Source organism: Zea mays, chromosome 9 (assembly GCF_902167145.1).
Source record: "Zea mays cultivar B73 chromosome 9, Zm-B73-REFERENCE-NAM-5.0, whole genome shotgun sequence".
Classification (NCBI taxonomy): Eukaryota; Viridiplantae; Streptophyta; class Magnoliopsida; order Poales; family Poaceae; genus Zea; species Zea mays.
This window is the reverse complement of record NC_050104.1, coordinates 22515518-22528623: the sequence shown is the minus strand read 5'-3', so window position 1 is coordinate 22528623 and position 13106 is coordinate 22515518. Positions and strand designations below refer to the sequence as shown.

At 54.0% G+C, this 13106-nt stretch overlaps 1 protein-coding gene and 1 long non-coding RNA gene across 2 annotated transcripts; one reads left to right on the top strand and one right to left on the bottom strand.

The window, feature by feature from the left end:
* Window positions 1-4663: 4663 nt before the first annotated feature.
* LOC103638098 (uncharacterized) lies at window positions 4664-6512 on the bottom strand. Its single transcript, XR_002265129.2, has 2 exons — window positions 6238-6512; window positions 4664-5914 (listed from the first exon to the last, which is right to left on the bottom strand). It is a non-coding gene; the product is annotated as an uncharacterized lncRNA (long non-coding RNA).
* A 2453-nt stretch (window positions 6513-8965) lies between these two features.
* LOC109939243 (early nodulin-93) lies at window positions 8966-10537 on the top strand. Its single transcript, XM_008659871.3, has 3 exons — window positions 8966-9735; window positions 9873-9934; window positions 10072-10537. Exons 1-3 carry the CDS (start codon window positions 9672-9674, stop codon window positions 10291-10293), a joined length of 348 nt encoding a protein of 115 aa, XP_008658093.1. The 5' UTR covers window positions 8966-9671; the 3' UTR covers window positions 10294-10537.
* Window positions 10538-13106: the final 2569 nt, after the last annotated feature.

Here is a 13106-nt window from a genome sequence, read left to right as displayed (position 1 = left end):
CTCGAAGTAGTGTCGTAGCTTCCGCCTTGTCAGGATCACAGCATACAGCAGCTTTTGAACTTGTGGGTAGCGGATCTTAGTCTCGGACAGCACTTCGCTAATGAAGTAGACCGGCCTCTGAACGGGCAATGTATGCCCTTCCTCCTGCCTTTCGACCACAATCGCGGCGCTAACCACCTGAGTGGTCGCGGCGACGTAGACCAAGAGGGTTTCCCCGTCCGCCGGCGGCACCAAGACTGGCGCCTTTGTAAGGAGCGCCTTCAGGTTGCCGAGGGCTTCCTCGGCCTCAGGGGTCCAAACGAAACATTCGGCCTTCCTTAAGAGGCGGTACAGAGGCAGACCTCTTTCGCCGAGGCGTGAGATGAAACGGCTCAGGGCCGCGAGGCATCCCATGACCCTCTGTACCCCTTTTAAGTCCTTGATGGGTCCCATGCTGGTGATGGCCGCAATCTTCTCCGGGTTGGCTTCGATGCCTCGCTCAGAGACGATGAACCCTAGGAGCATGCCTCGGGGTACCCCGAAGACACACTTCTCAGGATTAAGCTTGACTCCTTTCGCCTTGAGACACCGGAATGTCACTTCAAGGTCGGAGAGGAGGTCGGAAGCCTTCCGTGTCTTGACTACGATGTCATCGACGTAGGCCTCGACTGTGCGTCCGATGTGTTCGCCGAACACATGGTTCATGCACCGCTGGTACGTCGCGCCTGCATTCCTCAAGCCGAACGGCATGGTGACATAGCAGTACATGCCGAACGGCGTGATGAAAGAAGTCGCGAGCTGGTCGGACTCTTTCATCCGGATCTGGTGATACCCCGAGTAGGCATCGAGGAAGGACAGGGTTTCGCACCCAGCAGTGGAATCCACGATTTGGTCGATGTGAGGCAGAGGGTAGGGAACCTTCGGACATGCTTTGTTGAGACCAGTGTAGTCTACACACATCCGCCATTTCCCCCCTTTCTTCCTCACAAGCACAGGGTTGGCAAGCCATTCGGGATGGAATACCTCTTTGATGAACCCTGCCGCCATTAGCTTGTGGATCTCTTCGCCAATCGCTCTGCGCTTCTCCTCGTCGAATCGGCGCAGAGGCTGCCTGACGGGTCGGGCTCCGGCCCGAATATCCAGCGAGTGCTCGGCGACATCCCTCGGTATGCCGGGCATGTCCGAGGGACTCCACGCAAAGACGTCGGCGTTTGCGCGGAGAAAGTCGACGAGCACTGCTTCCTATTTGGGGTCGAGCCCGGAACCGATCCGGATCTGCTTGGTGGTGTCGCCACTGGGGTCGAGGGGGACGGCCTTGACCGTCTCCGCTGGCTCGAAGTTGCCGGCATGGCGCTTCACGTCTGGGACCTCCTTGGAGAGGTTCTCCAGGTCGGCGATGAGGGCCTCGGACTCGGCGAGGGCCTCGGCGTACTCCACGCACTCCACGTCGCATTTGAACGCGTGTTTGTACGTGGGGCCGACGGTGATGACCCCGTTGGGGCCCGGCATCTTGAGCTTCAGGTAGGTGTAGTTGGGGACGGCCATGAACTTCGCGTAGCATGGCCTCCCTAGCACGGCGTGGTAGGTTCCTCGGAACCCGACCACTTCGAACGTCAGGGTCTCCCTTCGGAAGTTGGAGGGTGTCCCGAAGCAGACTGGGAGGTCGAGTCGCCCGAGGGGCTGGACGCGCTTCCCAGGGATGATCCCGTGGAAGGGCGCAGCGCCTGCTCGGACGGAGGACGGATCGACGCGCAGAAGCTTGAGGGTCTCGGCGTAGATGATGTTGAGGCAGCTGCCCCCGTCCATCAGGACCTTGGTGAGCCTGACATCGCCGACAACGGGGTCGACGACGAGCGGGTATTTCCCCGGGCTCGGCACATGGTCGGGGTGGTCGGCCCGGTCGAAAGTGATGGGCTTGTCGGACCAGTCTAGGTAGACTGGCGCCGCCACCTTCACCGAGCAGACCTCCCGGCGCTCTTGCTTGCGGTGCCGAGCCGAGGTATTCGCCGCATGCCCTCCATAGATCATGAAGCAGTCGCGGACCTCGGGGAACCCCCCTGCTGGGTGATCTTCGTTCTTGTCGTCGTCGTGGGCCCTGCCACCCTCGGCGGGTGGCCCGGCCCTGTGGAAATGACGCCGAAGCATAACACACTCCTCGAGGGTGTGCTTGACGGGCCCCTGATGGTAGGGGCACGGCTCCTTGAGCATCTTGTCGAAGAGGTTTGCACCTCCGGGGGGCTTCCGAGGGTTCTTATACTCGGCGGCGGCGACAAGGTCCGCGTCGGCGGCGTCGCGTTTCGATTGCGACTTCTTCTTGCCTTTCTTCTTGGCGCCGCGCGGAGCAGACGCCTCGGGAGCTTCTTCCGATGGGCGGCCCTGGGGCTGCTTGTCCTTTCGGAAGATAGCCTCGACCGCCTCCTGGCCGGAGGCGAACTTGGTGGCGATGTCCATCAGCTCGCTCGCCCTGGTGGGGGTTTTGCGACCCAGCTTGCTCACCAGGTCGCGGCAAGTGGTGCCGGCGAGGAACGCGCCGATGACATCCGAGTCGGTGATGTTGGGCAGCTCGGTGCGCTGCTTCGAGAATCGCCGGATGTAGTCCCGGAGCGACTCCCCCGGCTGTTGCCGGCAGCTTCGAAGGTCCCAGGAATTCCCGGGGCGCACGTATGTGCCTTGGAAATTGCCAGCGAAGGCTTGGACCAAGTCGTCCTAGTTGGAAATCTGCCCCGGAGGTAGGTGCTCCAACCAGGCGCGAGCAGTGTCGGAGAGGAACAGGGGGAGGTTGCGGATGATGAGGTTGTCGTCGTCCGTTCCACCCAGTTGGCAGGCAAGGCGGTAGTCCGCGAGCCACAGTTCCGGTCTCGTTTCCCCCGAGTACTTTGTGATAGTAGTCGGGGGTCGGAACCGGGTCGGGAATGGCGCCCGTCGGATGGCCCGACTGAAGGCCTGCGGACCGGGTGGTTCGGGCGAGGGACTCCGATCCTCCCCGCTGTCGTAGCGCCCCCCACGCCTGGGGTGGTAGCCTCGGCGCACCCTTTCGTCGAGGTGAGCCCGACGGTCGCGTCGATGGTGCTCGTTGCCGAGGTGGCCCGGGGCCGCAGGCGCGGTGTTGCGCGTGCGCCCGGTGTAGACCGAGGCTTCCCGCATGAATCGGGAAGTCGCGGCATGAGGTTCCGAGGGATATCCTTGCCTCCGGGATGCAGTGCTCTCGGCCCGCCAGGCCGCAGCGCCTTCCAGGAGATTCTTGAGTTCTCCCTGGATTCGCCGACCCTCGGTGGTTGACGGCTCCGGCATCGCGCGGATGAGCATCGCTGCGGTTGCCAGGTTCTGACCGACCCCGCTGGATGCGGGCGGCGGCCTGATCCTGACATCGTTGGCGACGCGGTGCTGGAGACCTTGGGGCAGATGACGTATTTCTCCGGCCAGGGGTTGGCCCACCCATGCCTGTCCGACGTCCCGACGGATCGGCTCAAGCGCTCCTGTTCCCTCGTTGAGCCTGGCCTGCGCCTCGCGGACTTGCTCGAGTTGTGGGTCGTAACCCCCCGCCGGAGCGGGGACCACAGCTAGCTCCCGTGGGATGTCGGCGCGAGGCACCGGCCTGGGGAGGTCACCATCCTCCGGCATGCCAAGATGGTTGCCTTCGGTGGGATCCCCTAGCTCGATGTGGAAACATTCGCGGCTTGGGCCGCAGCTCTCGTCGCCAAGGCTGCGGCTTCCATCGGAACAGTCGGATAGACAGTAGTCACATGCGGTCATGAAGTCCCGCACGGCACTGGGGTTGCCAAGTCCGGAGAAATCCCAACCGATGCTGGGATCGTCATCTTCCTCGGACCCAGAGGGCCCGTAGGTCGAGACGTCCGTCAGTCGGTCCCAAGGTGACCGCATACAGAACCTCAGTGGGGTTGCACTCGCCTCAATGAGAGCGCCCGCCAAAACGAGGTCATTTGGCGGGTTGAGGCCGAGTCGAAATGACGCAAGATGGGAGTTAGTCGTTACCTTTTGGTCGACGAGGAGCGACGTAGTCACACCGGAGACTGGTTGCGCCGTCATCTCTGGTTCGAGGGCGACGTCCTGCAGGCTTTCCGCGAGCGCGCCGGCGTCGTCTTCTCGCTCAAGGTCAGCGTGCCGCGGGGGGACGGCGCTCGCCTCCGTCTCGAACGCGAGGTCGACGTCCGGCGTGCCTTCCGTCGGGGCGTCGGGGGCGTCGATTCGCTCGACGGCCGACGAAGCGCGACCTCCCGTCTGGCCTTAACGGCTCCGCCTCCTCCTCCGTTGGCGGGGGAGAGAACGGAGCGAGCCCGAATATTGCTCTTCCACCACGCGGGGAAGACGTCGTCGATTCCGCCGCCGGCGGGCGGGTTGTCGGCCGCCGTTGTCGTAGTCGCGCGGCGGTAGAAGAAGTGTCATGTCGTAGCTGCCGTCGAAGGACATGAACTCGAGAGTCCCGAAACGAAGCACCGTCCCGGGCCGGAGAGGTTGCTGGAGACTGCCCATCTGGAGCTTGACGGGGAGCTGTTCGTCAGCACGCAGCAGGCCCCTACCTGGCGCGCCAACTGTCGGCGTTTCGAGACAGGGGGGTCCCTAAGCCGACGAGTGAGTGTGCTGCGTGCCCCAGCCCAGATGGGTCGAGCGCGTGGGCGAGCGCGAAGGGGGGAGAGGCGAGGTGGCCGGAGCCGAGCGTGAGAGAGGTGGAAGTCCCGCGGCCTTCGTGTTCGTCCCGCGCCCAGGTCAGGTGCGCTTGCAGTAGGGGGGTTACAAGCGTCCACGCGGGTGAGGGAAGCGAGCGGCCCCAAGAGAGCGCCTGTCCCGTCCTCGGTCCCGCGCGGCCAACCTTTTCTGAGAAGGCCCTGGTCCTTCCTTTTATAGTCGTAAGGAGAGGATCCAGGTGTACAATGGGGATGTAGCAGAGTGCTACGTGTCTAGCGGAGGGAGAGCTAGCGCCCTAGGTACATGCCAATGTGGCAGCCGGAGAGATCTGGGCACCCTGCTGGCGTGATGTCGTGGCTGTCGGAGGTGCGGCGGAGCCTGATGGAGGGACAGCTGTTGGAGCGGTCGAGTCCCTGCTGACGTTGTCCTGCTTCCGTAAGAGAGCTGGGGGCCGCCGTTGTCATAGAGCTTGTGGAGTGCCATCATTGCCTCTCTGGCGGAGCTGGCCGGATGAGACGTCGGTCTTGTTCTCCGTGACCCGAGTCGATTCGGGGTGGGATGATGATGGCGCCTCCTGTTGACGTGGCGGTCTGTGCCCTAGGCAGGGCGACGTGGGGTTTCCTCCGAAGCCGAGGTTGAGTCTGCCTTCTGTTGCCGTGGCCGAGCCCGAGCCAAGGGGTCGGGCGAGGCGGAAGTCGTTCGGCCGAGGCCAGGGCGGAGTCCGAGCCCTGGGGTCGGGCGAGGCGGAGTTTCGTCATCTTCCGGGTCTTAGCCCGAGTCCGAGCCCTGGGGTCGGGCGGAGCGGAGTTCGCCGTCTTCCGGGTCTTAGCCCGAGTCCGAGCCCTGGGGTCGGGCGGAGCGGAGTTCGCCGTCTTCCGGGTCTTAGCCCGAGTCCGAGCCCTGGGGTCGGGCGGAGCGGAGTTCGCCGTCTTCCGGGTCTTAGCCCGAGTCCGAGCCCTGGGGTCGGGTGGAGCGGAGTTCGCCGTCTTCCGGGTCTTAGCCCGAGTCCGAGCCCTGGGGTCGGGCGGGGCGGAGTTCGCCGTCTTCCGGGTCTTAGCCCGAGTCCGAGCCCTGGGGTCGGGCGGAGCGGAGTTCGCCGTGGCGCCTTTGGCAAGGCCTGACTGCCTGTCAGACTCACTCTGTCGAGTGGCACTGCAGTCGGAGTGGCGCAGGCGGCGCTGTCCTTCTGTCAGACTGGCCAGTGGAGCGGTGGAGTGACGGCGGTCACCTCGGCTCTGCCGGGGGCGCGTGTCAGGATAGAGGTGTCAGGCCACCTTTGCGTTAAATGCCCCTGCAATTTGGTCAGTCGGTGTGGTGATTTAGTCAAGGTTGCTTCTGAGCGAAGCCAAGGCCTTGGGCGAGCCGGTGATGTGTCCGCCATAAAAAGGGGGCCTCGGGCGAGACGGAAGTCTCTCGAGGTCGGCTGCCTTTGGCCGAGGCTAGGCTCGGGTGAAGCGTGATCGAGTCACTCGTGTGGACTGATCCCTGACTTAATCGCGCCCATCAGGCCTTTGCAGCTTTATGCTGATGGGGGTTACCAGCTGAGAATTAGGCGCCTTGAGGGTACCCCTAATTATGGTCCCCGACAGTATTCGAATAACAAGTAGTGGGTACCTTCTACGAAAGACGTGGGGTGGATACACTGGGTTCGGGGCGAAGTAGTGATGATGGATAAGATTTTCTCCACCAAAATGATCCTTGTGAATAACGCGGCGAGGCAAACGGGACCGTCTTCGGTGCTGGCGTCTGGCCTCTATGTTGAGGACAAGAAGATTGACAAGCATAAGTGTTTCGTCCTCACTATCACTCGAATCAGAATCATGATCGCTATGCCTGTGAGACATACCGTGAAATGGGTAAATTGTTGAACTACTCAACTTTGTTGGTGCATTTGTGAAGAGATGGATTCCATATATATAGGGGAGAGGAACGCGGCTTCAGGGGGAAGCAAGTGGCTTCCCATGAAAGCCAAACGTGGCTTTCGTTGCAAGACAAGTGCGACTTGCCGCGCACGACAAGTCGAATTTGCTTTTACCGTACGCGAGCTTTTATATATTCCGTACGAATATATTACAGATCTGATGACGGAGCATAAGTTTTCACTAAATTATGCAATTTTGAATTTATTGTAAAATAATATTTTGTTATATATTTTATGTGAAATGTAATTTAAACTAATTATTATTAATAATTATATTTTTTTGAATACAATCGCAACATGTCGGACGTGTGTAAATAAATAAAATGAAAACAAAATTGAAGTTGGTTAAGTTAGTTACATGAAAATGTTTATTTAATGAGTAGAGGGATATATAGGGGAAACTATAGGGGGAACGGTTACGGGACGAGTGAATATAGGGAATGAAATCTTGCTGACGTAGCTGCATAGTAACATTTAGGATGAAAATTTAGAGGGAACGGTTGCAGACACTCTAAGACCACGGTGGTGTGGTGTGGTGTGCATGTGTCATGCATGCATGGGATTCCGGTACCAAACTCTACTGCTTCCAGTGCGAGGAGTACTCGTCGTCACCGTCGTCCAGCTCAAAAGCAAAATGCATGCGTGGGAGCTAGTGAGCAGTTTTTGGCCGTTTTGGAACCAGAGTGGCGTTCCCAGTTTTTGCTTGGAAACCGGAGGAAGCATGGGATGGGAGTGAAGCAAACTGCAGTAGAGAGACTGACACCGTGGCATCTCGGTCTGTGGGCTGCTAGCACAGCATGCCCTTTCTCTGATGCGAGAGCCTTTGGCCCTTTCCTTTCCGAAAAAAGTAGTACTAGTGTGCTGTGTGCGTGTGCAGCATGGACCATGGATAGCTTATCCATTATATCCTCCACTGTCTCCTCTCTCCTGCCATGTCTAGATCTAGTCTAGTCCTATATTATTACTGTACCTATGATCTTATCCGGTAGTATTACTGTATGTACGTTTAAGTCTCCATCTAAACTACTTTTATTGGTAATGGCAACAGAGCTAAACCTAAATTTTTTTTGGATTTCTTTCGTTGTATCTGAACTTGTGGAGTTGTTCAAACGGGTTAGACTCGTTAGACCAAACAATATTGTAACTAAAAAAAAAGCATACTCCTGATCTTGTGCAACGCAGCCTGCTGCCACCCTAGCTACTACTGCCACGTGCTCGTGCCTGACCAGACTCACCCACACGGTTATTTTACCGTGTTTAATCGTGTTAGGACGACTAGGCGCGATCATACTTGTACTGTGCCGAACATCTTCCACGACTTGTTTTTCTTTTTCTCCTTTTGAATCAATATATGAGCCGCGACCGACTCCAAAGGGCCCCCTACGCGCTGCAGTGCAAGGGAGGCCACGCACGTCCTGACGTCCCTCAGATCAAGGGGAACACTATAGCACCCCCATTGCATAATGTTCCCCTATTTAATAGTGGGAAAAAACTGTAATAAAAATGAATATGGTTAGATAATGATATTTTATAATTGTAGTGAGGTATAAGGGGATAATATAAGGGGACCGCTGTGTGAGATGAAAAGGTAGATGATGAAATGTTGATGTTGCGATGCAAAAAATGGTATATGAGGAAAAATTTAAAGAGAACCGCTGCGGATAGTCTCGTATATAGGATAGCTAGCTAGATCGACTATAGCTAGATCGACCAGGGCTTGTTACCTTTTAAGCCTGACCACGTGCGCATGCAGCGGTGCAGGTTAAGGTTACAGAAGCCCAACCCTGCAGGGATTATCAGATAATAATCGTGTTCATCAATGATGCATGTGGGTTTACTACTCCAGCTTGGATCCCGGCCGGCATCTGTGTGCTGCTAAAGTTTGAAAAAGAGAGGAGTTACCAACCACAACCACTACTGTGATTTTGACACACGCTAGCTAGTTATTGTCCGTGTTTTGACCCCAGAGCACTAACCAACGAGTCAATTTGGATAACACGGTGGCCATGTAATATGAACACAGTGCTGTAATTAAAAACGAGAGAAGCAAGCAAGTGTAGTAGAGTGTAGACCAACAGCAACAGGAGGAGGACGACGACGGCGGTCTGGTTGGTGTGTGTTGTTTCGGTGGGCCTGTCGCCGGTTGTGCCCTCAGTTTTTTTTTTCCTCTGCCGCTCCCAGTTATACGTACCTCGCGACTCGCGACTCGCGACTCGCGAGCGAGCATCGCTTGGCGAAGGCGAGCTTTTCTGGTCGAGTGATGCACGGCTCACACGGTCGACATGGCCGCGCTTTCTTGGCCTGGTCTTGCAGTGCGACTTCGTCACTGCCGCCGGCCGGTACGAGTACACTCGGCACCGGCACCGTCCAGAGTACAGAAGAAACTGAAAAGAAATGCATGCGTGCAAGAAACAAGGTCACAGTAGTAGTTTATTTTGTCACCGCACACTGCGCAAACCCAGAGGAAAACCAGGATTGGGCGGCCACCGACGACGCCGTGGCGTCCGTCGTCTCGATCTGTGGGCAGCTGGAAAGCGAGCGAGTGGTGCGTGAGTGAGAGCGAGAACGAGACAGCAGCCGGGTAGACGCCGTCTCAGCCTGCCCTCAAGGCTCAAGCCAAGCCCCTGTGATGCGTGCAATCATGGTTGATGGGGTCTGTGGGAGCAGGAGAGCTCTTAGATGAAGTACTAGCTAGTTTCGCGACGAAGGCCGGTGGTCCCATCCTATGCACATGGTGTCCGTCAATGCAATGGACGTCTGTCTGGAGCTGGGGAGTGGATAAGGAAGCGTGGTGGTCCCCTGTACCAAGCCCGAGACGAGGATCCTCAAAACTGAACTGCCCACCAGTCGACCGCACCACACTCCACTCCACACCACACATGATCTGCGGAAACCATGTCCGCGCCCGCCCGCCCGCCGTTTCTGCGCCGCCCGCCGATCGTTTGGGTCCATTGATGCCGCCTATAAATCTCCGGCAGGCCTCCCCGGAGTCAGGCAGCAGATCCATCGTCCTCATTATTATTCTCACTGGTCGATCTGCTAACACAAACAGCAGCAGCTCCTCCTCACTAGCTAGCCTTCTCTATTTTTGCTACTGCAAGTGTCCAAGTCTGCGACGACGTCCGAGATGTCGACGGTGAGCCGTGCATCCCTTGACCAGAAGCTTGCCCTCGCCAAGCGCTGCTCCCGAGGTACGAGGAACAACCAGCTGTGTACAGACACTCGCCGATCGACATTCAGGCAGCCAATAAGCCGCGCGGCCTTAATTAATTAAAGCTCGAAATGACTAACGCTATGTATGTATGTGTGTGTGTGTGTGTGTCTGCAGAGGCGACTCTTGCCGGAGCTAAGGCGGCAGCAGTGGCGACTATCGCCTCCGCGATTCCCACCGTGAGTTCTCTCTCATCACCATGCATGCACGCGCGCGTTCTTTCTTTTCTCTCCTGAGAACACTGAGATGGAACGCTACGTCTCTATGTAGCTGTAACTAACTAAACTGATCCTGTGCGCGCGTGGTGGTTCTTCAGCTCGCGAGCGTGCGGATGCTGCCGTGGGCCAAGGCCAACATCAACCCCACCGGCCAGGCGCTCATCGTCTCCACGGTGGCCGGGATGGCCTACTTCATCGCCGCCGACAAGAAGATCCTGTCGCTGGCGAGGCGCCACTCGTTCGAGGAAGCTCCGGAGCACCTCAAGAACACCTCCTTCCAGGGCACCGGACGCCCCCACCCGGCTTTCTTCAGGCCATGATGAGATCAGATATATATGACACATCCGTCGACCTCATCAGTCATAGAGCCGGCCAGCCAGTCAGTCAGTCAGCACAAGCACCAGAGATGATGCCATCCATGTCTGCATGCATGCATGCATATATAAAAAATAAACTGCTAGGCTGATGAGTCATCGCGCTCGCGTGCTATTAATCATCCTCGATGCATGTACTAGTGAATTGTGCTATTTAAATATATAGTTTCACGAAGGGTGGATGTTTTTACTTTGTTTGCTACTAGTACGTGGTGCTCGGCTCAGAACGAACGCAGATCTAGCTAATTCCTGTCCCTAATCACTCGACAGATTTATGTGCTATTTCCCTGGTAAAAAACACCATCTCCGTATCCATAGCGGCATAGCGCCTTGCATGCATTTGCAGGAAATAAAGAGAGAGAGAGGTGATGAACTATTTTGCCATCACAAGCTGCAGGGACCCTCACCAGTCACCACATGCGGTAAAAAGAGAAGTTCTAGCTACACAAGGCCATTACAGAAAAGTTGACATAACGAATTGTCACAAAAGTGACAACCATTCGAGCTAGTAAAAAAGCAGCTTCTATCGGTGGCACAGTGGCGGATCTAGGATTTTATGTAAGGGTATGCCGTTCAAAATTTTCATACAAAATTTAGTAACTTTATTTTATAATTATATAATTTGTATTGTAAAATTATAGATGTACTAAGTAACAAAAAAATGAGCATGGTGATGAATAATATTATATATATATATATATATATATATATATATATATATATATATATATATATATATATATATATATATATATATATATATATATATATATATGAACAAAAAATGAGGCATCAGCCTAGCACGCAATGGGAACACAGAACGTCACCCACAGCTGTCCAGACCACCTAGCCGGTGTGCCCACACCTAGGGATGAAAACGGTCGGAAACGGTCGGTAAACACCAAAACCATTACCGTTTTCATATTTTTTATCGGAAACAAAATCGAAAACGGTAACTCCGGAAACAGAAATGATATCGGTATTTCGGAAACATCGGAAACAAAAGTTCGGTGCGGAAAATACACCGGTAACGGTCGAAATCTAAAACACGATCGGTAAACATATCAAACTTCACAATAAAGCAAAATTGACAAAACATCACAAATACCACAAGTTCACAATTCATGATATAACAAGTTCACAATATAACAAGTTCACAATATAACAAGTTCACAAGGATCACAAATTTATAATATAAAAAGTTTACAAAGATCACAAGTTCATAATATAACAAGTTCACATTATAACAAGTTCACAATATCCACTCGATTTAGTTGACATGGCATGCTTACTCATGAAATATTTTTTTCTCACATAAAGGGTTTTTTGACAGCCTAACAGGAAAACCCTAAAATCTAGTGTGTGGAAAAGACAGACGGTCGGCTCTCTATCATTATATATTACTAATACATAACATGTGCATAGAAAATGGTGGATTCGTTCGAGAGACAAAATCGTTAATCTCAACTGCCTTCCAACACCATCTAACCCCAAAAAAATCTTAAAGCGTCCAAAAAATACAAAAATAAGTAATCCTTTTCTAGAGATGTACAGGCGATGCGAAAAATCACATGCTGGAAAATTCCGAAAAAAATTCTGAAAAAATTCCGAGACACAATTCCGGAAATTTCCGAGACATAAATCCGGTAATTTCCGACAAAAACCGGTAACCGATGGAAACGGTCGGTAAAACACCACGCCGATTCCGATAGAAAATTCCGAAAACCGATTTCGTTTTCGAAAAATACCGTTACCGATGAATCCGATCGAAAAATTTCGAAATCGGTTTCCGGAATTCCGAAAAATTCCGAAACCGTTTTCATCCCTACCCACACCATCTTGAAGTCGGGCAGGCAGCAGACCCTAGCTCCCTAGCAGCCAGGCTTAGGGCCCAAGGGCATACTTCAGGCCTGCAGCTGGGAATAGCGATAGCAAAGACCGCCTGATGGAGGCACGGAGCACGCATGACGGCATGAGGAGCTGCCGTCGCAGGGTATGCCGCGGCATATACGGCATACCCTGTGGCTCCGCCACTGGGTGGCAGCCCACAGGCAGAAACCCCACGTGGGGTTGGGACAGAGATGGTAATAGATACCCGCGACCCTATTGATGTATATTTATTCCATTAGGGCGTCTATAATGGTTGTCTCAAATAGGTAGCTGATGATGTGGAGCTGAGAGAAGAATAAAAATAGTAATTTATCTCACCAGTAGTACTTGTTCCCACGCGTAATACACTTAGTTTCTTGGAAGACCTGAAATCTCCTATCTATTTGCTCGTCGCTAGCTATTCTCGTTTTCCCCACATTTTCTATCCACGTAGGAAAGAGAGTGAATCTAACTAGTGAAATAGCTAGGCATAGGAGACGCCCTTAGGGTATGTATACGGGCTAGATATTCTACCTATTGGTCTCTTGCTGGGCAAAAACCTTCACCTAACGGGTAAACAGGCATTAGAATGTTCCGCTCTCACCCATGCCCGTTAACCCCATGGGTATAAAATACCTAGTATAAACGTGTGAACTTGGGCTTCGATTATCCATCTATTTTGACTATTTATGAAGGCTTAACACCTATTTGATGACCATGTAATGTGTTATGTGGTACTATTTTAGTGTTGCTACTTTATCCAATTGTCCATGGTGTTGTTGAATGGATGATTGAATGATGCTCGAAATTTTGTAATGATATTTACATTGATATACTTGATGTTTGTATAAAGTATTATTTTGATAAATATTTAATTTTTAGGATACGGA

Coding starts and splice junctions, on each gene's coding strand:
- LOC109939243 (XM_008659871.3), top strand. CDS start 9,672: ATGTCGACGGTGAGCCGTGCATCCCTTGACCAGAAGCTTGCCCTCGCC. Junction 9,736..9,872: donor CGCCAAGCGCTGCTCCCGAG/GTACGAGGAACA, acceptor GTGTGTCTGCAG/AGGCGACTCTTGCCGGAGCT. Junction 9,935..10,071: donor TCGCCTCCGCGATTCCCACC/GTGAGTTCTCTC, acceptor GTGGTTCTTCAG/CTCGCGAGCGTGCGGATGCT.